The 24369-nt window shown below is 45.4% G+C and overlaps 1 protein-coding gene across 1 annotated transcript in view; it reads right to left on the bottom strand.

Moving 5' to 3' along the window:
• LOC131886961 (uncharacterized) overlaps positions 1 to 24369 on the bottom strand; it is a 68127-nt gene that overhangs the window by 16499 nt on the left and 27259 nt on the right. The window contains exons 7-14 of the mRNA XM_059235438.1: positions 21682 to 22311; positions 21080 to 21317; positions 20533 to 20638; positions 19207 to 19422; positions 12523 to 12682; positions 3592 to 3627; positions 2380 to 3017; positions 1405 to 1893 (exon numbers count right to left, since the gene is read on the bottom strand). Of these exons, the coding sequence (XP_059091421.1) occupies positions 1405 to 1893; positions 2380 to 3017; positions 3592 to 3627; positions 12523 to 12682; positions 19207 to 19422; positions 20533 to 20638; positions 21080 to 21317; positions 21682 to 22311 (2513 nt within the window). The remainder of the gene's footprint in view (positions 1 to 1404; positions 1894 to 2379; positions 3018 to 3591; positions 3628 to 12522; positions 12683 to 19206; positions 19423 to 20532; positions 20639 to 21079; positions 21318 to 21681; positions 22312 to 24369) is intronic.

The raw sequence follows: 24369 nt of genomic DNA, 5'->3' as shown, positions 1-24369 counted from the left end.
TGGAAAAGCTACTCGTCCTACTCGACCAAATTGTTTCAACTTTTCATCCACTCTTGGCTTCAAAAGTAGATTTGGAGCCTGAAACCTTTCACTTGCGTGATGATAAGGATCGAGAGCAATAGAAAGAAGAAAGTGCTTCTCGAAATTGATGAATATGAAAGTTTGAATTTGCAAGTCAAATATTTTTTTTCCTCTTTCCCCACGCCCATTCAAGAATGGACCGTGAAAAATAAATATGGTACTTAATCTTTTGTAAACAAGAAACTGCCCCTCCTCAAAAGGCCCTCAAGCTGGAGCTGGCTTACTGCACAGAGAGAAAAGAACTCAAAACGCTGTTTGCGAAAGTGCCAAGATTCAAGGCACACAAAGATTTGAAACTTTTCTCAGGACGAGGAAGATCGAGCTGGCTCGAAATATTGCGGTTATGAAACTCAACACAATCTGTATTGGTGGAATTTATGGGACATCTGGGATTTTGGCAGATCTTCTGCAGATAAATGGAACTCTCTCTCCATCTTTTCGTCTCTTTATCTATCGGAGAATGGTCCAAGCTCATCCTCTTGTACTTTGGACTAAAGTAAGGGCCTTGATATTTGGGCAACTTATTTTCGGAGCACATTATGAGAAAGAGAGCATAGCCGAAAGAGGGAACTTAATATGTCGGAAATCGGAGGAATCCAAAGTTCAGATGGTTCCAAGAACTTATGAACAATCTCTTCTGTACACCAACTCAGTTGGGGTGTATGTAGCCAAGATCCTATGAAACACTAGGAACTAACAAAAGCACCCTTATCCTTGTTCGGTGGATTGGAAGGCATACTTTCGTAAAATGAATGAACATATATAGTATGTGATAGGAGATTGTGGAGAGGGTACATAAGATGAAGAATGAACGATTTGAAAAGGAAGATACTGTGCTAGTAAGTCATGTGTTTACGAAATTTAGCAAAGCTATTGTTGAACGTGACGGTAGTGACTGCAAGGCTTCTCAAGAACTTTTGCCCTGTTTATCATACGTTTTTTTCAATGGTACAATCTCCTCACGAAAATGAGCCATGACAATGATAACGATAGAAGGCTTTGCTGTATTCCGTGAGCCATGACAATGATAACGATAGAAGGCTTTGCTGTATTCCGTTAACATATGACTTAGTAGCGTAGTACGGCCGTCGCAAGCACGCAAACCAAAGGTCATTACGATTATGTCAATGACACAGAGGAATTGTACTGCGGTAGTTGTGCTGCAAAGCGCAGGACAGCAAATAAAGACAAATCAAGAAATACTGTAAGTCACTGAGGAGGACAGTGAAGTACTCGTACAGTATGTTGTAGTAGATGTTTAAGTGGAATGGTACGGTCTTACGATACTTAGAGGGATGGTAATCATCAAAGCGTGTGGTATACCTGATGGCTGGTCTGATATGTTCGACTGGGCCTATTTTGTATGGCCTTATTAAGGTACTTGAAAGCCTGCTGCTCTTGCTTTTGCGCCAGGCGGAGGGTTTGCAAAGTTTGAAGTTGCTGTTGCTGCTGGAGATCACGTATTTGTTTCTGCAGCTTCTTGAGCTCGGCACCACTTACGTGAGGCAGGCGCTGCTGCATCTTCTTCAGCTGCAGCTGCTGTTGTTGCAGCTGCAGCTGTTGATTCTGAAGCAGCAGCTGTTGCTGCTGCGAGGCAGCAGCCTGAGACAGTAGTGGATCGGAAGCGGCAGCACTGGCAGCTAAAAGGTGGTTATTTGTGGCAGTAGCTAGGGGATTTGTAAACGGAGCGGGCAAAGAAGAAGACACTAATTGAGCTTGAGACAAGGCTGCTGCAGCTGAGGGTAACTGAGGCTGTGGCTGATGTACCACAAGTGGTCCCAAAGAGGTGTTTGTCACTCCAGCTGGATTGATCTGCGAAAAAAGACTAGTTTGTGGTAAAGAAGCGTGATGCTGACCAGCCAGAGCAGCAGCCAGAAAATTAGGTGAGGTCGAAGGCTGTTGAGACTGCTGCTGCTGCTGTTGTTGCTGTTGCTGTAACAGTGCATTCAAAAGTGTTTGTTGGGTGGTTTGAGGCTGTAAAAGATGGGATTGTTGGCTGAGTAATGTTGGCTGTTGTGGCTGACCTAGAGAGCTAGTATTGAATAAAGAGGCACTCTGAGGAGCGCCCAATAACACGTTACTACTCGGCGCTATCTGAGGCCCAATTACCACAGTGCCTGTGCCAGGTAAAGGGCTAGTTCCATAAGTGGTCTGGTGCAGCTGAGGCTGCTGAAGCTGAGGTGGCTGTGACTGAATGTATGTAGTAGTTGGCTGCGGCTGAACAAACTGTGATGGGATATTTGGCTGATGTTGCACAACCATACTTGAGGGTTGTGAAGACATGTAATGACGTCCTACCAAATTCTGCTGATGCGATTGTTGAGGATGCAGCATCTGATTGCCCATGGGCTGCTGTTGATGCTGCTGTTGCTGTTGAAGATGCTGTGGCTGTTGGTTCATCATGCCTTGTTGATGCATCATCTGGTTGGATTGTGGTTGCTGGTGTGGATGAAGGTTTTGTTGCCCCACGTAGGATTGTTGGTATTGGGATCCGTGAGTCCCTCCTCCACCCATAGGTTGCTGTTGTTGCTGTTGTTGTTGTGGCTGAGAGTGGTTTTGCATGCCGCCCATTTGGCTCCCATAGTTATTGGGCTTCATCCCACCTCCCATGGGTTGCTGTTGCTGTTGGTTATATGACCCATAACCTCCTTGTTGGGATTGATGGCCTTGGTTCATTCCGTAACCACCAGTTCCTCCACCGCCTTGCTGATTCATTCGACCTTGCTGGTTATAATTTTGTTGCTGATATGGCTGTTGTTGTCTATACTGTTGTTGGTTCATTTGTTGAGGGTGCATTTGATTGTATTGCGAGCGTTGCTGCTGGCCACCCTGTTGAACCCCCTGGGAGTATTGATTTCCTCCGTACTGCTGCATGATTCGCTGATAATTTACACTGCTAGGATCAGAGGGCGATGGTCGGGGAGAGTTCCCAAGGTCTGCAAGAAATAGAAATCAAAATCAGCGGCAAACTCAAAATGGGATATCTGTTATCTGCGATGTTCAAGCAGTATAGGCGCCAACAACTGTCATTTCATGCGGTGCCGACTGGATCCTCATCTAAGAGTGACGGTATCAATATACTACTGGGCTACATGACAATCATAATGATAGGTTCAAAACTAATGATCACAACGAAACATATCAAAATACCAAAATTTGTTTTCGACCGCTTTGATACTGCAGTGTTGAACGTTAAATGTTATGTTACTGAGAAGAAACACAAGAACTCGGGTTACTTTTTTGTATGTAAGGAGCCTGGAGACCCCTATTTTGACTCAACTTCGACAGAAAAAATCAATTCAACTTGAGCTTTGTACTTACAAACCACTCAGTTTATGCAAAGTTATTGAATATAAGAATACAACCAAAAAGGCTATCTATGAAAAAGAAAACAGTGTGGAGAGTAAGCAAAATGACATTGTGCTAAAACTGATTTGAATAAAATCTATCACGGCAAGTCATCCTCGACAACTTTGTGTGGGTGGTATAAAAGGGTAACATGCAACTCACTTTTCATCCGTTTCTCTCGAATATCGCGAATATTACCTATTATTTTAAATAATAATAACAACTATCAGAAATCTAGTCGATTGTTTAAAGCATGGGATCACACAAAAATTAGCCAATATGTTATGATAAGTAAGCTAGAGTTACTCGATCGAGTCGCTTTGACCATCGTTAGTTCCAGCATAACAAGTGTTCCAAAGTGCCAAATCCATGGCGTGACTTGTCATCCCTCTTTATTCATGTTCCAAGTCATTCAGTTCATCCCGGCCAGCAACCGGCTTATTGCTCTCACGCCTTTATTGATTATTGGAAATCTGCTTAGAGCATCATTTCCAGGCTCTTTCCTCCGACTTCCTGCTGGGTTATTGAATTTGATGTTGGTCGTCCGTATGGTCCGTAACACGGGCTCCACCATTTAGCTACCTTTCTCTCGCTCTCCCTCCAAGTTCTGCTTCATTGCCGGGTTTAAAGTGAGAAGCTTTTCCGCGGATTTAACGTTTATTCCAGGACAAATGGGTGGCCGAGCTTTTTGACATTCCAATCCTTTTGGACGAGTGTAGAGCAGTTGCAAACGCTGCACCAACTCGTATTGTCATCCCCAAAGCACCTTGGTAGAATTGCGCTATTTCCGTTCTTAAAAGACAGCTCTTTAAATTCATTTCGTCGTTACCCGTAGTGTTCCCAAAATCGGTATGAGCTCAGAAACAGACAAGGCATTTGCATAAGCCCTTCCAATAAAACCAGTGCCAGGGATCCCAACCCCGAACTGTACTAGATATGAGGGAGACCAATTGCGAGACCCACTGCGAATCTAGAACTCTCAAGGACGCGCGGGGGCATTTTTCCTCTCCATATTCAATGGACTTGAAGCTCACAGTCATTAGAACTGAACTTTCTTTTCACTTGAGATATGCCAGGTCCATTATGGACATTCAAGCTAGTATCGCAACCTCAACATTATTGCAAAGGCGGGTAATCTCTTTTCAGACCTGGAAGTTGGAACCAGCTCTGGTCGACAAGAGCCAATTTCAAACATGTCACAATGGCCCCCATTTCTGATGGGGAGATCGAGATGAGTTTTATCAAGTGACGGAAAAGCAGTCTTCTTCTCGGAAAATGCGGGCTTTCCTTCCTCCATTCACAAGATGTGAAAGTTGAAATATTTGGGCTGCTTGTCTATAGCTCTCGAAATAATAGCTCTGAATAATTTATCTCCATCATGTGTGCACGCGGAAAGCTTGGCACACCCGGAGAAAAGACAATGATTTAGAGGGCTTCTTGAATGTTTGTTGTTGTTAATGTTGTTCCAACTTATTTTCTTCTTGGGTCTTGTCCCTCGCAGCCAACCAACCAACCTCAAAAGCCCGCACGTGCTCAATTTTCAGGTTGATGGGTTGTTCGAGAGAGAAAGGCCGAGAGAGAGAGACCGAGAGAGACCCAACTGGATCATTTGGAACAGTGTGTGTCACCTGATTTGAACTAGACCCCGAGGACGTTGTGTTCCATTTGAGACCCCCCAGGATGAGAGCGCTGAGCATGGTGTGAAGAGTGAAGAGACCCTTGCGGAAAGAAGAGGGGATTTTTCTTCAGAAAAAACGGAAAAGATTTTGGAAGTCTTCACTTTGGCAAACCAAAAATCCTGAATTGAAGGGTAGATATGGTCCCCGATCTTGTCACTTTCTACAACTTGGAATTAGATCTTAAAAAATGCCCCTTCTCTACCTTTAGTTCTCTAGCAAGAGATGAAATATAGGTTAGTAGTATTCGGTGCGCTAGAGAAAGAGACGAGTGAGAAGAAGAAGAGCGAAGAAGGAAGAGGAGGAGGAAAGATGATGAAGACGACGAAGGAGACGACAACGAAGAAAAAGAACGGTACGTAGACGATGGAGTTGTTCCGCTTTCTTCTCATTTCCCTGATGGTACGTGGAACATTGAGAAGAAGAGAGGGACAGCTCCTTTGACTGTCCGCATTTTTGAAGTTTTCCTCGGTTTGAATGTACGTCAAACACGAAATTTACTGAAGGCAACCATCGTTCCTTGTCCCTCATTCTTTCTTAGGCATACTGGGCTCCATTCAACCCAGCCACCAGCATCAAATTCTTCCCAATTTCATTGCCATGTACAAACTCATCAAAGGCTCCGAGAAATGGATTGGATGAGCTCCCCAGTTCCGAATATCTTGCGGCGCACACCATGAAGCACCAAACTGGAGCTTGACTCAGGCTCTTGAGGGTTTTCTATTGACTCAAATAATTATTTATAGCCTACAGACAACGTATGAGAGACTTGGTCACAAATCGAGTCGTGGTCGTGGTCTTTTGAGACCCAAACAGGGCTTCTCCATTGACTTGTTCCGTCTTGTCGGTGCCACTTGAAAGCGCCAAGGCTTCTCGATTCTTGGCACTTGGCCCACAACTCTCATTGTCTATTCAAGACTAATGTATTACAGACCATATGCATGTACTGATATACTGTAGTAGTGGTAGAAGCAAGAATCGCTCGTCGAGATGTCTTTTCCCCCTCATTGACTCAGCTAACGTGGCTTGGTGAGTGAGATTCAAATTTTCAGCCGACCATCTTGTGCTCTGAACGGGGAAGGAACCAAAATGATGACAAGTGAGCTTATCGATAGGCATGTGAAGGATCTGCCTTGAATCCGGTGATTCCAGGAACAAGCGCATGAGTCTCGTTGGACCGACCGAAATCGTCATCCGCTAAATCTACATGGGCCCGAAGAACCCACGATCATTGATGGTCATGGTAGCCATGGTGGTCACCCAACAGAATGATGTCTCTCTCCGCGTTTTTCCGCCTCTCTCTCTCCCCTTCCCCCCCCNCCCCCCCTTTAAGTACGGATGTGTATGGTGGGGGTCCAAGCCAGCTGATGATGGCCCTATCATTCATCATATTGGCATGAGCCATGACCTTACTCGCCCTGGGTCCTTCTTTGGCTCTCCATTTCTCTCACTTTGGGAGTCCATTTGGGGGCGACCAACTGTCTTGGTTAGTGGTCCTTTAAGACAAGATTCCACTCCAATCTATGTATATACTCTCTCGCTCCCTGTTCGATACGGAAGAAAGGGTAATTCTTATGTTCGTTGGAACAATAATTACAGGACTATTCAAAGTGTCTATCCGCCTCGCGAGCTGAAAAACCATAGTCAGAAGGGCTTTAGGACCAAAGCTAAGGCTTGTCATTTTCTAATTCAATAGTACACTTTTATGACTTCTGCTCGATCTCAAGGGAGAATATCCGTCCTCAGTGGAAACTGACGAGGGAACAGAGGGAAAAAAGTGAGCCGAGAAGTGAATAGAGTGCACTTGGCGACCAATCGATTCACTTCAGTCATGGACAAGTGAACAAAATATGAAAGAGGACACACGAAACATCACGCTTTTCAAGCACTTCATTGAGAGGAAGCACTCTTTTTCAGTTACTTTTTGTATTTGCCAGAAAAGGGGTCCACGTCTCAATTTATGCTATGTTGTTAGGCCTTACAACTAATGATTTGCTGCAAAAATGACCTGAGACTCGGAAATGCCTGACATTACTGGAGTTGTTCCAAAATTTAAGAGACCTTCGGTGCCCACAATATAAATGTAGAAGTTGAAGGCTCCCTTAATTGGGTCTCAACTTCTTGTGTGGGTGTGTTAAGTTTGACCCCTTGAGGGCTTCAATCTGAATTTTTGTCTTTACAAATCGCACTCTGGCGCAAAAAGGACTTGAAGATGAAGACCTTGAAAGTTTGGCTAGTTTCTCTTTCGCACGTGAAGCGACTCTGAGAGGGTTTTCTGCTACGGTAAAGTCTGAATCGAAGGAGGTTGGGAACGAGTAACCATCGTTCCATTAATTTGGACCGTATTACTCCTTATTTCCACAAGGAACCATTGAGTCAAAAACGTTCCCTTTTGCCTCAGGACGAAGCTAAAAATAGGCAATACGAAGTAAGACTTTCATCTCGATTTCTTGGAAATCTTGGAACACGCAAAGAAATGCTTTCGTTGATTTGAGTCGAGGCTGATAGCCCCTTGAACAACTTACCATGGCTTCATAGTCGCTTTCTTCTTGAAAGCATGAAGATGAGCTGAGAATGGCCTACTCTAACAACACGACAGATCTAAAGCACATCAAACCATTTCAAAAATGCCGCACTAATTCAGGAACGAAGGGAGGAAGTTGTTTGGTTAGACATGAAAAGTAGGGTTCCATTGAGTTCTGAACAAGGATCACATTGCTACGCCAAGTAGAAAAGAGAAGAGAATCAATCCCCTCTAACAGGTTGATGGACATTGGTTTTGGCTGTTACTTCTCGGAAACCGCACTTTGAATGGCTGGGTACCATTTATTGTCTGGCCAACCGCTCGTTTCTTCTCCATTTCCTGCACCATTTTCGACACGAACTATTTGGGCTGGCATGCCTCCTGTTCTCGTCATGAATGTGGAACAAAACGCTCCTTGGGCTTTATCTACAGACAGCATCTCTGCTGTACAAGAACATGAGTTCTTTTTATTGCTCCCTTTTGGAACTTTAATGGGAGCGTCCTTTCCTCTTGCCAATGAACCACGCAGTGTGACTAATACTTCCTCCAATTGGTTCTTCATCTTCAGCCAAGAAACTGAAGTACTTTTTGATAAAAATGTCCAAATGTTCTCGCTCATGGACGATTGGAGTTACTTACACGTCACGTGAGGATTATTATTATTGTTGTCATTACCATGGGCGGAGGAAGTCCCAAATTCTCTCCCCAAGACTTGTCACAGGTAAAATCTCTCACACCCTGTGTGATCGCTCAAACGGCTTTTACACCGAGGAATGACACAAGTGCATAAGTCGGATTAGAAAATAATCTCTATGAAAGCAGACATTAATCCCAAACGTGCTCCAATACATTGAACATCGATTTCCCTGGACTACTTCTTAGGCCAATAGTTATGAAAGGTGCTTGTTCAAAGATACAGTACAGTACAGTTAAAGTGAAAGTTGTTAACGACGATAGGGTGATTAAAAGACACAAGTCCATTAACAAAACTGCTACGGTAATGTAACAAATGTGATCCTTGTTCGTGTTTCTTTGGTTACAATCCGTTCAACGGGGGAGTTTACCCCGATGAAGGGTAGGGTGACCACTTAAGTGCGTAATAATTAATATGAAAACACTAGATTTTGCCAAATGGTGATTACGCATGACTGATGACGATGATGATGATGATGATGATGATGATGATTTGATTATCGTTGCCAGGAGTAGAAGGAACAACAACACATGTAGTAGTACGGCTTTTGAAAAGGTTTGATATACGTACAAAGACGAGATCTGTCCGTGGTTGTGGAAAAGCTTTTTCTGGCTGGTTTCAAGACCGAGGCCGCGGACTTGGCCGTGGAAGAAGTGGAAGTAGTAAGAGAAGTAGTGTTGGTAGTAGAAGAAGGAGGAGTATTGGTAGTTGTGGGTGGGGAAAACATCTTGATCAGAGCCTCATCTGAAGAACATATTCAGAGTGTACGGTATTTGTATGAACTAAGACAGCCATGTTCCCATGGAGTGCCTGCAGTCGATTGAGTGGGAGGGATATCCAGGATTATCTTGATAAACCCAAGCCAGAATTAGGCGGGCCATCATTAATAAGGGGAAAGTCAAACAAAACCCTTTGAAGCGAGGCAAGTGGGATTTCACAAGAATGCCTTTCTTTTCCCTTCATCCAAGTTTTCTCTCTAGCCGTTTTCTTTTTTTCATTTCCAAACTTGGACATCAAAAATCCCCCTTTGTCATTTCACAATCCCTCCTCTTCGTTCTCGTCTGCTTCCTCTTCCTTGTTCCCTGTGTTCCCTGTGTTCCCTGTCTATCCTTGGCAGTGAGTAGTGAAGAACCCACAATGTGAAATGTGATTGAAACAGAAAGAAGGGGAAGAATGAAAACCAATGAACCCGTTTATCCTCAGGTCCCAAAGGTAGGAGGAATTCCTTCCCTCCAAGGCCACCATGATTCACTCACTTTCGGTGCAATGTGATTCTGTACTCGGACCATGTGCGGCTGAGAAAACATTTGGACAACTATCAGCGTAAGATGCAAGACAGAGCTAGAGCGTGGTGCCGTTTTAGAATTGTGAGTTAGTCATTACTGCAGCGAAAGGCTGTCCCTACTGGTGAATGCATTCGTAAGAATACGACGAAGTTGTCCTGGTCCAGGTTGTCATCACCCCGTGTCCCCGGGGCCCCAAGTCCCTGACCAGTGGACAACAAATTCTGTCCATCAAGCAGAATTGGAGTATCCAGCTTCTACGAGCACATGGCTTACTATAACTCCTGGTTGGTGATTTAGAAACATTTCTGTCGCATTACAAAGAAAGACTAGAGCAGCGAAAAAAAGAGGTTGAAAGAGACACATGTCACCTGGTTGAAGAACCTTTTTCTACTTATATGTAGGGAGCAGAGGGAATGATGATTGGTCTGTGTGTGTTTCTGGGTTTACTTTTACGAGATCCAATGTAGAAGTGGATTCCTTTGACGATCTACGATTGCCGTTTTTGAAGGAGGAAGAGGAGGGCATGAGGCCAGATAATGAGTGGACCCCAAAGTTGATGAGGGATATCTCTAAGGAGCTCAAGACACACAGGGTGACTTGTGGGCACTGGCAAAATCTACGATCCGACTAATCAAGGCATTAGTCAGTCACAAAGCGATTGTCAAAAGGCGGCTGCTTATTCAATTGCGCCATTGTTCTTGTCCAATTATCATGTACTAATATCAAGGAATCTTATATTTTCAAATTTGATTTCGGTTAAAACTTTTCCCAGTGTTCCTTTCCCCCCTTGAGACTCAAACCCTTCTGCACAAAAGCAACAGCAACAACAAAAACTAGAACTACAAAGGTTCTTCTTGGACTTCCGAACATTAGACCACGCAGCAAGGGGTTCATTTTTCAGACTGGACTTTTTTGTCAAATCAACTCCGGGGTTTCCAAAAGGACTGGGTCGTTGGGTGAGTACCTTTCTGGCGGCACCCATGAGCTCGAGAGCTCGTTAATAACGTAATTGAGGCTCCTTAATGGCTTGTGCTTTTATTCACGTTACTAGGGCCATCACCCTTCTCTGGTAAACAATGGTGAAGAGCCATTAGAACGAGCGAACAGAACAAAAAGTCCTGAAACCCGCCCGCATCCCCAAACATTGTGCCTGAATCCGGGATGAAACGTCCAGATTTTTATTTTAAATTGTACGTGGCGCAGAGTGCATTTCCAAATGGGCCTTTTCTGTGGCCTTCGTGGCGTGCCCAAGTAAATTGTAACGCTTGAACAGACTCCATTTGGACCAATGGTTGGACCGACCGACTCACTTCAGAAAGCGAGAAAGAACACAACCCAAATGCGAGGCGCCTCTTTTTTTCTCAACCCTAATAAACAATGTCCAAGATCTCAATTTTCAATGGAGTCGGATCGAGTGTTGTTCCAAGTGTGCCAGGTTTTCACTCCAAGATCCGTCATTTGAGCACCATTGAAACTCGAGTGATCAATGTCTAGACTGGACAAGGTTGTGAAGTGTTGGAAGAAAAACCCGGTAAAATGATGTTTCTAATGGTCAAGAAAGGCACAACACAAATAGCTTTACCAAAGTAGTCAGCTTTGTCAGATCCGATTGAAATAGTTATCAAGGCAAACCTCTTTGTTTCTTGGAATTTGCTGGCGAAACATCGCCAGATGACCAATTTGTTGTTATAGAAAGCTGACCTTTAAAGGTCTTTTCGAGATGAAAGGTAGCAAAGAATCTCGCTTCCAAGCTCGCTACATTTTGGTCAGTCGACTAAAGTTTATTCAAGATTCCTCCTATTTCTCCTCCAAAATGAATTCAATTCCAGTTTGAAAATAGGAACCGGAACCAAGGATCCTGCTTGTTCCAGTCTCTTATGGGTGGTGCTTTTCTTTCTCTTGGCCTCAATCCCCTTCCAAAGGCAAAGACGCCAACCAATAAACCTCGCATGCTCCCCATATGTGACCAAATGATCCTTTTTCCAATGCAGATTGGATGTGCCAAGCAAGAATGTGTTCCTTTTTCAGATTCAAATGGAGGTCGAAAAAAAGAGCGAAGGATGTGGAAAATCGATTTTACGACTTGATAAGTGCTTGTCCGATTGTATCTCTGTACAAGGGATCTGGTCTAGTTTCAATCACTTTTCTCGGCCTCTATCAGTTGCCCCTGCTGTGTTCCACTTTCGGGAACGCCATGTGTAGCAATTACAAAAGCCACTCAAACACTTTGCTCCTCTCGGCATTTGGACGCGGCGAATCCCTCAAAATCCCGTACTCAGTACGGTAAATGTAGCTCAATGGGAATGGGGAGGTTTTGATTCATGTCCAACGTCACCTAACCACGTCTCTTTCGAGTGTTCCCACAGAAAGGACCTGATGGGATGGTATAATGAGTATACAATAGAAGTCACTACTTATTCGGTCCCTTTCTTTCTTAGAAAGGAGGGAAGGGGACTTTGATAACAAGACGCCGTAACCACAGCAATGAAAGAGCCCGATTTTTTGCTCGTCCCGACTGGAGCGATTTGGAACACCTGCCATCTGGTATGGGTGGTTTGAACTAACGGTAGGTGGAAGGACTCGTGTGAAAACGGGAAGGTCGTTCTTGTCCTGCCTGCGAAACTTCTTTGATATGAAAAGAAGGTGCTGTAAATCTTTACAACCAACAATTTCCGTTGATGGTACAGACGGCCAATTTACGACAGGTCCGTCAGCAATTACTGGATTGTCTTTCCTCTCGAGTTCGCTGGCACCTGGCAGCTAATTTCAGGGACCACAAATGGGCCAGTGAATCAGTTATCATTCAGATATCTTCGTCCTCTAATTTTCTCGGATTATCAAAGTTTTGGTTGTTACTTTCAAGACACGATTACAAGAGAACAAACAACATTGAGTAAAGAGAAGGGAACTTACCAAGGGCCTTGGAAAAATTATTGAGCATGCCTGATATTGATTCGCCTTGTGGTTGACCGGCGGAGCCAAGTTGGGCGTTATTTCCGCCTGCTTGCAACTGATTTCCATATTGGCCGGCATGATGATTGAGTCGGTTGGTTGAGGAGGTTCCGTGTTGATTCTGAAGATGAGAGGAGCTCGGTCGATAAGGACGAGAATTACTATGGCGCATTTTACACCAAACCCCCCTCTTAAACAAAACCAAAGCCAGCTGAGAATATTTTCTCTATCTGGCTTTGGCCCCAACTCAAGATTGGCAGTGAAAGTATGATTTGCTTTGGGGATTCGACTTCTTGTTCGTCGTGTTCGTTCTCTTGAGAAAGATTTCAGAGATGATAGAGGGGATGCTGGCCCTGGTCTGGGTCTTGGTCTTGTTGATAGTGGAAGCAGTTGGAGTTGAAGTGATAGTGATAGAACTGAGAGCAATGGTAGCAACAACAGCAGCGGTGATGATTTAATGAGATTACAAGGCTCATGCCGCTTGAACTTGGGGGAAGAAGAAGAAGAAGATGTAGTCGAAGCAGACGATCAAGGGAGAGAAATTCAGCAAATATGGTCTTCAAACAGAAGGCAGCCAGCTACAGCAGTCAGACACCAGATCGCTACCACTCGTCGTCGTGGCCGTCCCTGAAGATGTCGCCGTGGTAGTGGTGGTGGTGGTGGTGGTGGTAGTGGTGGAATTAATAATACAAGAATTTGAACATGTATTGGAAGGAGAACGAAATGATATGCTCGTTGAAGTTGGCACTTGACAAGGAACCCTACAACAGCCAGACATGGAAGCAACAGCCTTTTTGGACAATCGAACCCCTCCAGACGCAACGAGACACAGGCATTGGTCTGAAGATCTGAAATATTGCATTATACTCTTCACACAGCCACCCTAATCATCACTGAGGACGTTGAAACAACAGCCTGGAAGCTCAGCCATAGTAAACACCACCACGATCAGCATTCCAAGAACAACACCCGGCGGAAACGAATCAAATGATCAGCCATGGCTTCGCCACGAGCTTGTCGTTTTCGACCAGGAGAGCCGCTAATAGCGACAACACTGAATCCTGAGAAGCTCCTTGGCCAACCTAGATCAGCCATCAGCCTTCCCACGAGATCCGTCACCTCTACCAGCCTTTAGTCACCCCGCACCACATAGCAGATGACGATGAGGATGAAAATAACAACAATGAAAATGATAATAACAGCGACGAAGATCACGAAGCCACACCCATGAAACCATTCACTGGGATCACTGGCCCATCATACCCTATGATTTGGGAGCTAGTGAAGCCGAATACGGGATGGGCACTGAAGGATTGGAAGGGGTATGAATTTCACTGGGGAGAGGGGCCAACCCCCTGGCCGATTTTTTGATTCACTCCTCACTCCTTTCCCCCTCACTCGCACTCACACCTTGCCTGCCACAAATCCCCCAATGGTGACACGATTCGCCGCTTTTTTTGGACACCTCACATCATTTTATGGCAAGATTGCTGTGGCAGGAGTCCAGATATCAAAGTGGTATTGGAACAGACTCCAATTCACGCTTGTATCAGGGCTTCTTAGCTCCATAAACAGTGCGAATTGTATATGTGAGTGAGTGTTCTTGTGCCAGCCTCACCAAATCAAGCGCCTTTTCCCCTAGTCTTGCTTTTAGTCAACTGCTGTCTTCAGTTCTGTCTTGAAAAGCGAAGGGGGGGATGAGTGTGAGGAAAGAGAGAGAGAGAGAGAGAAAGAGAGAATATAGTAGTACAGTATTAGTGCTATGCTATGCTAGTACAGTTGGGACAAGGAGGACTCTCATTCTTTCTCTCTATCGCTCACGGTGTATATCTGAAAGCCCTGCTCGTCCAAAAGCGGGCAAAGGCAAGCAAAAGAAGGACGACGAGCCTCGAATAAGAAGAGGGCACCGGAACCACCACCACAAGCAACCAACTACCCGCCAACCAACCATCAGCAGTGCCCAAGAGAATCGTTCAAGCACGGTTAGTAGCAATCTCAGCGAGCAAACGGAGGTGATGGAGGAACACTTGGACGGGAACGGACCAGCTTGGATTGGAGAGAGAAATAGAGAGGGAGACAGAAGAATATCAACCACTAGAAAAGCCCACTCTCGTCTATACATTACATAGCTGAAGGCCATAGTCATAGCACTCGAAGACGAGGAGTAGAAGAAGAAGAAGGGGAAAAGGCCTACGCATGCACAAAAGCTCTCTCTCTCTCTCTCTCTTCCTCATGCACACAATTGCAGACCCGCTCTCTACTGTACGGAAGCTCTCTTTCCTTCAACCAAAAGTACCAATGTCGTTGACACAAGAGGGCCGAGGGATCGGTAAACGAAGAGAAAGACCAACAAGAGCGCCAACCGAGGCTCAGATGGTCGATTTCCCCGCGCGTGTCTTCCTTCGCTTTTTTTCAAGCTGGACCATTCCACGGTGGTTTCTATCGGCCCTAACCAGTGGACGATGAAGACGGAGTATCAGAGTACAAGTCAGCCGAGGGAAATGGGCTTCCGTCCTCTCTGTTCCCCTCCCTCTCCTTCTTCTCCTCACCCTTCCTCCCGAAGGGCCCCTATTTGGGACTTACAAAAGAGCTTACTTGGTGTCTACCGGCTCTACGGAGCGAGGACAGAGGACGGAGGAAGAAGTCTCGGAGCCTCAAAGGATCAGGGCGCAGGGAGGACCAACCACGAGTTGGACGGGACCCACATTCAGCCCGACAAGAAGTGGGACGGAGAGCGTGTGGAACCAAGCAAGCAATGTCGAGGAAAGGGAATAAGGATACGAACAAGCGGAACGGCCCAGCTCAACTTCAAGCAGCAAGTAAATGCCTCAAGGAATAAAGTTCCAAGTGAGTGAGCGACTCCATGAGTGAGAGAGTGAGCGAGCGTGTGAGCGACCACCTCAGTGGTAGAATGCGTGGAGCAAAAGAGAGAAAAACGGTGACCAACCAACAGAGGCAGGAAGGTCCCGCCGACAAAAACGTGACGACCACCACCACCATGATGGCCGAGGTGATGGAGGAGGAGGAGGACGACGAGGTGGGAGACGAGGACGAAAACGAGGACGAGGACGAAACGGAGGAGAGGAGAAGTAGTAGCAGTAAAAGTGCTATCGCGGCTATGATACACAGAACTTGGAACTTGGTGGTGGTGAGTAGGACGAGGAGAAGAAGGAAGAGGAGGAGGTGGAGAAGGCGGAATAAGTAAAGAAGAGCCACAGCCAGGCAATCCACGTTCCAAGAGGAACGAACTCAAGACAAAATTCGACTCGCCAGAAATTGTCTTCTGACCTTGATAAGATGCCAAAGAAAATTTTCCGTTGGTGGGTAAAACTATTTTTCTCCGCATTGCCCTCTTTCTTGAGGGTTTGATGTGCAATTACAAACTAGTTTCTCCGATGGCCAGCCTCGGTTGTTTCATCACAGCCAAACCCCACACCACGAATTAAGGCCTCGGCCAAGCAAGAGCTCAAAGAACCAGCCCGCCGGCCATCACCTCCTATCTCCGAGATTCGAGTGGTAAAGACCTCCATTCTCTTTCGGATCGCCAGGAGAGTAGCAAAAAAGCAGCCGGAGGGTATCGCCCGTGTTGCTGGCAGAAAATAGGTCTCATTGGGGACATGCCTTCAATGCCGAACTTCAGCGTCTTTCGATCGATTGGAGACCAGCAAGTTCTCCCCTCCTCAAGGCGGCATGTTTTTTTTCTGCTATTGAAACTAGTTTCTAAGCTGTTATTCTCATCTTGGCCTCTAGCAAAGTTGAACAACGAGTCGCAGTTAGCGGAGGGCTCAGCGAAGTTGTCCATCCGGCAGATGACCCAGAGAGGCCAGCAAGTCAATTTCTCCCCTTTTCATTCATTCAGTGCACACACTCTGAGTTTCCCATTCCTCGTTGGTTTTGAATCCTTGAACGAACAAGTTGCGTCCTTTGACTCCTTTCCCTGGCTTCCAAGCTCGACTGACGAACGAAACTGCCGGTTGGTGGGTGAACAATGAGAACATGAGATGGAGCTCATTAGCCGTGGTTGCCATTAATTTGACACCCGATCATGGAGCCATGGAAATTAGGGTGACCGTGGTTTGAAGAGGTTTCCCCCACCTCGAGCCCATCAGTCCAATAGCCCACCAGGGGGAGCCCTCTCAAGCCAAGTCAAGGGGCCCAGCTGGGCCACACCACGCAAAGGAAGACGGAAGAAAATCAACTTTCTTTTGAAAGGACGAACGGTACTCGTAGTGACACGAAGAGAGAGGCACTTTGGGCACCAAAAAGGAAATGGGAAAAGCTCTCCTGTCTATCTCGCTTTCGCTCTCAGTCAGTTTCTGGCAGGAACCCTGCTGCTCGTGGTGGGGGTAGAACTAAAGAACTAGTCTTGTAGTGTATGTAACAAGCCATTCTCCCGCCGAAACCGTGGCCGTGGTAGGGAGCTAATGCAGTACGCAACGACACCTACGGAAATAGTAGCGTTTACAGTTCAGCGTCTCTTTTCAGCTGGACTATAGATCCGAACAAAGGTTCTTTCGTCTTCTTGCTCTTCTTTCGCTTCTTACTTCTTACTCCACATTTCTGAATCCTCCTCCTGCTCCTCTTGGTGGGTGAGATCGTACTTGTTCGAGCATGTTGTATTCCACGACCAATCCACTTCTACTTTCACCTCACGCATACAACCTCCTCATTCTACTCGCGATAACTCCCCCCCCCCTCCCTGGTAGTCGGAAGAGGGATATCCGCACATGTAGTACACACAAGTGGAAGAAACTGAGTTCCAGTTCCATACAGAACCAATGTGAGATAAGGAACCCGCGTGGCTCTTGGGATGAGAAACGCAACATGGAGCTAGAAAACCAACACCACTAATTGATAGTACAGAGCATATACATTCACAACATGCACGGCCTAACTTGCATGTCCAGAAGGTTGGAATGAATGAATGTCTCTTCCCCCCCCCTAGGTCTCCCTCTGTATTTAACTCTTTTCATTGATCATTGACGGGTGCTTTTCCCTCGTTTTGCTAACTTCTTCGTCTTGACGTTCCCAAGATTCATCGGATATTCTTGGTGCCCCAAGGCAAATTGGCCTCCACAGTGATAACAACGCCGAACATCGTCGTCATCATCATCATCATCATTGCTATCGACGGGTATACCAGCAGGAATAGTATTTGTAGTCAAAAGAGAGGATGAGAAGGAGAAGCAAGAAGAGGAGGGATTCTTTCATTATTATCTGTCCCAGCATGAAAACGGGCCAGCTAAAGACAGAAAAAAAATCCCTTTATGAAAGAAATCTGCCAGAGCAGAGACCCAAGGCTCTCCTTTGGCTTCTCAAAAAAGCAATATGGACATCATCAAGTGGAGATGGTGGTGGTGGATGTGGTGGTCGCCCTTGAGTGGGGAGAAACTTGATGCTAGCTAGCAAGCTAGCTGACAAGCTGGCCAGCTAGCCAGCCAACTAACTCGCTCGCGTTTTGGATGTCCTTGAAGCAACAAGTTCTGGGTGGCTTTTTATCGCAGTCTTCTTCTTCTTTTGTCGGTCGCTTGGTCGTCCAACCACTACCTGGTGGGTTTCTTGAGTGAGGACAGGGTGATTCGCTCACAAGAGCCTTCAAGACAAGAAGATTTTGCCATAAATATGATGGCAGCCCCTATTGGTTTTCAAGCTCCAGTAGATAGATCCAACGCGAAATGGGGGCGATACCATCACAAACTCATCGAGGAAACGCTAATAGCAAAAACCACGGTTGCCAGCCAAACCCAATGGCAATAGATTGGCACGAGAAGCCAAGGATCAATTTAACGCTGAGTGACGTACGTAGATGGCCACCAACTCGACTCCTTTCCCTCATTCTCCCTCCAGTATGGCACGGAATCCCCTTCCTTTGGTACCTGTTGCAAAATGAGGGGACCAAGGCACAACTGGCGAACCTGCTAATGGGCAAATTTCAGCCAAATGAGAGGGATCTCCCTCCACTTTGCGGATTGCTGATTGAGGTGAGGTTCGCCTCCTCGTACTCGTAGGGATGAAAATGAATTTCCGGACTTGAGATCTTGGCACTCCTCAGCGGAAGTCTGACGTCCATGGTGAGAGGGCAAAAACGACAGCTCCATGTTCTGCTCACATATATTAAATCTTGGAACGGTGGTGCGTGTGGAACCGTCCACAACATGCACGATAGTTTGGTTTGGTGGGCACTGCTAGAAATTCCAATATCTGGCTCGGGCATCATCGTCGATCTAGCACACACACACACGCCCACACACACATACATGCACACTTACTCACTCAACCCATCAGAGATCCTTTGCTCGGAGAAGACATTGAAAAAGAGCCGCTTCTGAATGGGTCAAAAGACTGGGTTGGGCGTTTTTGGTAAATTTATGAGGCTTTGGGAAGTGCTCAAAAGCGTTCTGACTCATCTCAAAGTGAAGAGAATATTCCATTGACCACAGATAATGGTATAAAACAAAATGAAGCCTTTTACTCACTACGAATGGGTTTGTATGGTTTGAAAAACAGAAAAACGTGCCTAAATAGGCGAGTTAAAAGGAGACATCGGAAGTGGTTCAGTTCACAGTGTCACTTCCAATCGAGTGTAGAATATTAACCCATAAGCAAGAAATGATGAACAACATGAATCAACGAATTATAGCTTACCCCATCACGATGCTTTCTGGATTCCTCGCGTTCCCGCTCTCTTTGTCGTTCTTGATCCCGGAACTTCTCACGATTGGATTCAATCTTTTCAATCAGCGGAGAGCTGTCCAAGATTGGAGACAGTTGGTCATGGGAGGTGGAGAGGTCGTTCAAATGGGATGATTTGCTGCTATTGCCTCGTTTCATTGCGAAATTGAGGCGATCACGGCGTTCGGACTGGAACATGGATGAGGCTTTGTTAAAACACTCGTCTTCCAACAGTAGCATATGGTGGTCACACTGGGATAAACAAAAAACATGTTAGCATCTCAATTTCGAAAGGTGATGTGCATCATCTTCTGAGAAAGCGAGGTTGATAAATTCTTCGGTTCCGTGGGAAGCTCGTGTTCAATCTTTTCCATTCTCTCGAAAGAGGACGCCACGATCCAAAGTGGAACATGGAACACATGATAGAGGACTGTGGATTAGGAGGGGGCGCCATCTGGTGGGTTGACTGACACCAAATAACCAACCAACCGTGCAAAGTACATTGCTTGAAATGAGGTTGCCACAACAACCCAGTGCAAGAGATTGGACCGTTAACTGTACAACTGAACGACTAAATGTGATAGGGATGTTTTTTGCCATAGAACTCATTCTCGTTCTTTTACATCAAACGGTTACATAAACAGGTTTGAGTATGCTTTCATACTATTGACGACCTTTCGGGGTAAGGTAGTTAGGGAGGGTTACATCAAACGGACGGATGTAGAAGTAAGCACCTTCTCAACTGTGCTGCCCTCTGGTGGTTGCATCTGTTCCCAAGTCATGTGATCGCCTGATGCAGGAATAGGTGTAGTAACATTGGGACCGTGGGAATTAGTTTCTTTCAGCAATGAGGTATGGGAATGAAATCCAGGAACGGTACTTTGTCGACGACTGGCGAAAGAACGGTTCATGGGCGAGGTATTGAACGGGGAGGAGCGATTGTTCACAGGAACAAATGGACTTTGGGATGAAATCTGAGGTCTGCTCATGGCCAAAGGTTGAGGGTTTGGAGAGCTATGGCGACGATTGGCACGGCTATACAAGGCCTTAGCCCCTAGGAGGCTATTCATAGAGCACTAACAGAGAATATACAAGATGTTGTTTAGATCTTTTGAGTTCACACCTCAAAACAAACGAATACGGGCTTTAGGCCTTTTTTGGAAGTACTGTCACTAAATAAACACGTATGCTACTGATCGCAATTTCCTGTCCATGATTCGACGATTTGTTCGAGGTATAAAGAGAAGCAAATCGAAACGGATCAAAACGTGTCACAAACACAAGGGGGGAGGTACCTACCAGTCTTTCAGGTTTACTCAGTTCCACAGTATTTCCACTTGTGGTCATGAATTGCTTCCTTCGGTCGGAACCATAGTCGTCGTTGGGCGACAAACCAGATGATGACCTGAAAAGACATTTGGTTCATGAAGAAACCCCATATGGCATGTAAACTCTTTCAACGTGAGTACGAAAAGGCCGTTTGACCCTCTTTTTCTAGTTGTGGTCTTAAGGGTATTAAAAGGAACTGTAACTGATTGGCAAAAAGTGGAGCAATGGTCAATTTCCCCCTGTTCAAACTTGGCCATTTCCAGGAATGGAAGAGCTGGGTGGGAAGGGGAGGACTGAACTTTAAAATTGGATGTCTTAGAATACGTATTGTAGCATTGCTGACCAGTTTGAAATGGTGCACAACAAACTGCCAAAGGAAAGGCTCTTCTTGAACTCTTGAAGTATGTTTTTGCGGAAAGAACAAGGTGCGTGCTTGAATGCCGCGAGTTAAACGGAGTAGTTGGGATATGGTGTTGGTATTATTAAAAAAAATGGTCCGGCAGAGGTTAGTTGTCACCTTTGTTTGGAGAACATCCCATTGACTTTGGACGGTGACTGATGATGATGATCTTTTCCTTCTCGACCAAAGGACTCTGGGATCATCATCGGAGGACTGGAAGAAGGAAATGGTGGCGAAGATGAGGTCAGCGAGAATGAGCGGGCATTGAAGGCGTCTTTGGCACTCTTGGTGTTGAACATGTCCATGGGACCTCCCAAGGGACCCTCCATGAAATAGCTGCCACCCATTGGATCATCTGGAAGATGTGGAAAAATTAGATCATCCATCATGCGACCCTAAGAATCCACGTAAGTGGACATCGACCTCGTCTCCCCATGCCATATGGGGTTTAAGAATTGGAGTTCGAGAGAAAGGCAACACACTACGTACAAGGACAGTCGTTCGTTGAGGCAAGTCATAAATAAATCATAAGGTTAAACCAATACACAGAAAACGGAAGAGCACTCATTTTTCTTCCCCTTCCCCCGAAAATGACGACGACTCTGAAGGTCAGTTTGGGTGGGGATCGAAGGGCAGACCCCGAGAGTGATGTGAGGCGTGTCACACGTTCTTTGATCAGGTGACATTTATGGTTCTGACATCGCAATCATGGACCTTACCTCTGGAGCTAATGAATTTGGACGAATTCTCAGTCACTTTACTCAGAAAGTCTTTGGGCTGAATGGGAGAATCATCTGGAGAAGGTGAACAGGGAGATTTGGCCATGTGTTGCTTCTTGTACTCTTTCTTCGAGTCAGATCGATTCAACAAATCCGGAGCCTGATGCTTGCTTTCAATTTGGCGAACAGAGGATAAAACAAAGGATTTCTGAGCAGACGACGAAGAAAGAGAACCAGGCTTCCCTAGGTTCCTCGTGGGCTTTGCGGGCTTCTCGGGTGATTCATCCAGCGAGCTCCTAATCTCAAATGACGGCTCACTTCGCAATGGACTTCGTAGCAGCATGCCTTGTCGAGGAGAATTGGGCGCCTTGATGACAATTGGAGACAAGTTCTTATCCTTCGAGAAGACTTGCTGTTTCTTCGACTTGGTCGTCGTCGACATTGTCGTCGTTGTCGCCGTCTTTGTCCTCGTTTGCTCGTCGTCCATATTGTCCTGGTCGTAGAGCCCGTGGTTGTCGAGCTCGAGCAGTAGTTCATCCAATAGAGAAGAACCCTTCTTGTGGTGGCCATTGGACTTGGGCGAGGACAAAAGGCCAGGAAAACTCATGATCAGACTCGTGGTCGCCGTACCTGGGAGAAGCAAAACTGGACGCGTTCAAAACAATCTCATGAGCTCGACCTTGACGGCGACTGGATCAACAGGATCGAGGCCTTGGCTATTGGAAGAATGACAAGAGGCTCTGGCCAATAAGAGACACCAACTTTGGAACGGAAAAGACCAAACTTGATGAGGGAAGAAGGTCGCGAAGAGTTCAGCGATGAATGAATTCGTCATCAAGTTCAAGGAGCAACGACAACTGGGAACCATCAACCACCAACTACCAAGTGGCTGACTGGCTGGCCAAAGAGATCGGTGAGCATCGTGAGTGTGTGAAGCAAGTGCATTTTTGTACAAGTCTAAACTGAAGCAAGACCACATCAATATTGACACACGAGGCTGGTTGGTTCGCAAAAGCAAACTAGTTCAGCCACAATTGAACTGGGCTGTCAAAAAAATACGCCAATCCATCGACATCCAGTTTGTAGGAACATGAGTTTCTTAGTACAAAAAGAAGGAGATTAATTTTGAAAAAGGGCCTTTTTAGTGTTTTAGTTCATATTGAAAATCGGTGAGGAACAAAATTTAAATCAAATAAAAGGAACACAAAGAACATGGAGAGTGCCAAGCAAAGCTATGACGAACACGGTAACAAAATGTTGGCCAAAACAAGCCCAAAAAAACACATCAAAACACACCGTTTTCCTATTTACGTTCATCTGCTTAGCTACTTTGGCATTTCATCAGGACCTCTAGAATCTCTGGACAGGAAGCATTGCGCCACATTCACATCATTGGTACACAAAGCCTGACAATTCATGTCCAACTTGTATCATTATTTTTATTGCCTTCTTCTAGTCGATCTACTTTTAAAGGAAATTTGTTCTTTTTTTGTTCTTTAGGAAGATTATTTTGCTTTAGCATTTTTCTGAAGAGAGCGTATTTTGCATTAGTGTGCCATTGTGCAACAAATGTATGACCACTCTGATTACAGTGTTGATTAAAGTTACGAAAAGAATCATTTGAATCTAATTTTGATGGTCTCAAATGATATGGTGTCGTTTCTGTAATAGCAAAAAAAAACAACCTCTTTGAATGATTGAAGGGCTGGCTTGTGGTTCCAGTAAATCAAAAACATACGGTACTGCGTGTTCAATGACACGTGTCAGATAGAACGTAAAATCAAATCTTTCCAATTTTTTGCCCACATATTCGCAGCTTCTCTACTACAATACAAAGGAGGAAAAACGACGAACGATCTATATAATTGAAGTGTGGAAACAAATTGCAACATATCCATATCCGTTAATGAATCGCATATGCTCCAAACGACAACATTTGACAGAAGTCGAAGTATCAGTCTGAAAAAGCTAAAAGCCTGATCAAATGTCCCTCGCCAGACGACTTAGTGGTCCGAACTCAGGGTTACTTTTGACTGAGTTCTAGAGCGAACAACGATTGTACCGGGATTCACATTCATTGCTGTCATGCAGGTTTTGGAGGTTTATTGCGGAATGAGGAAAATGCTCCTTGAACTTGGACCACGAATGGAACACACCCACGGAGATGAAATAACATTGTATTGTTGACTTCGGAGCTCTTACTGACCAGGCCAAGAATTGTCATTTGCCTCGAATTTGCTTTCTCATTGGTTTGAAAAATGAATTTTATTACGACTAGGTTCTCCCCATTTTCATTGATTGGACGGACATGTTTTTGAGCAAGTCAAGGTCAACTGACTATGAATGAAATAAAAAAGCACGCAACTATTGTACGGACAAGCGGTTGCTTGTCAATCGAATTCCTACAACCAAATTGGTAACTGAGTTTCAAACTAAGCTCAGAAGATGATATGAATGAGAATGAAAGCAAACGCAAAAACCCATGGCCCTTATTCCGGATGTACGGTACAGCAGAGATGATATGAATGAGAATGAAAGCAAACGCAAAAACCCATGGCCCTTATTCAAAAAGCGAAAACGACGGTTTCTGTGTCTGTCGGTTTGTATCTTTGGTTCGGGTGTCTCGTGTTTTGGGTAAGCATGGAAGTTAGAACGAGAAAAAATGCGCCACATAACTTGAGCGAGTTG

This window comes from Tigriopus californicus, chromosome 9, assembly GCF_007210705.1.
Source record: "Tigriopus californicus strain San Diego chromosome 9, Tcal_SD_v2.1, whole genome shotgun sequence".
Classification (NCBI taxonomy): Eukaryota; Metazoa; Arthropoda; class Copepoda; order Harpacticoida; family Harpacticidae; genus Tigriopus; species Tigriopus californicus.
Note: the sequence above shows the minus strand (reverse complement) of the source record. Positions and strands in the feature narration are given on the sequence as shown.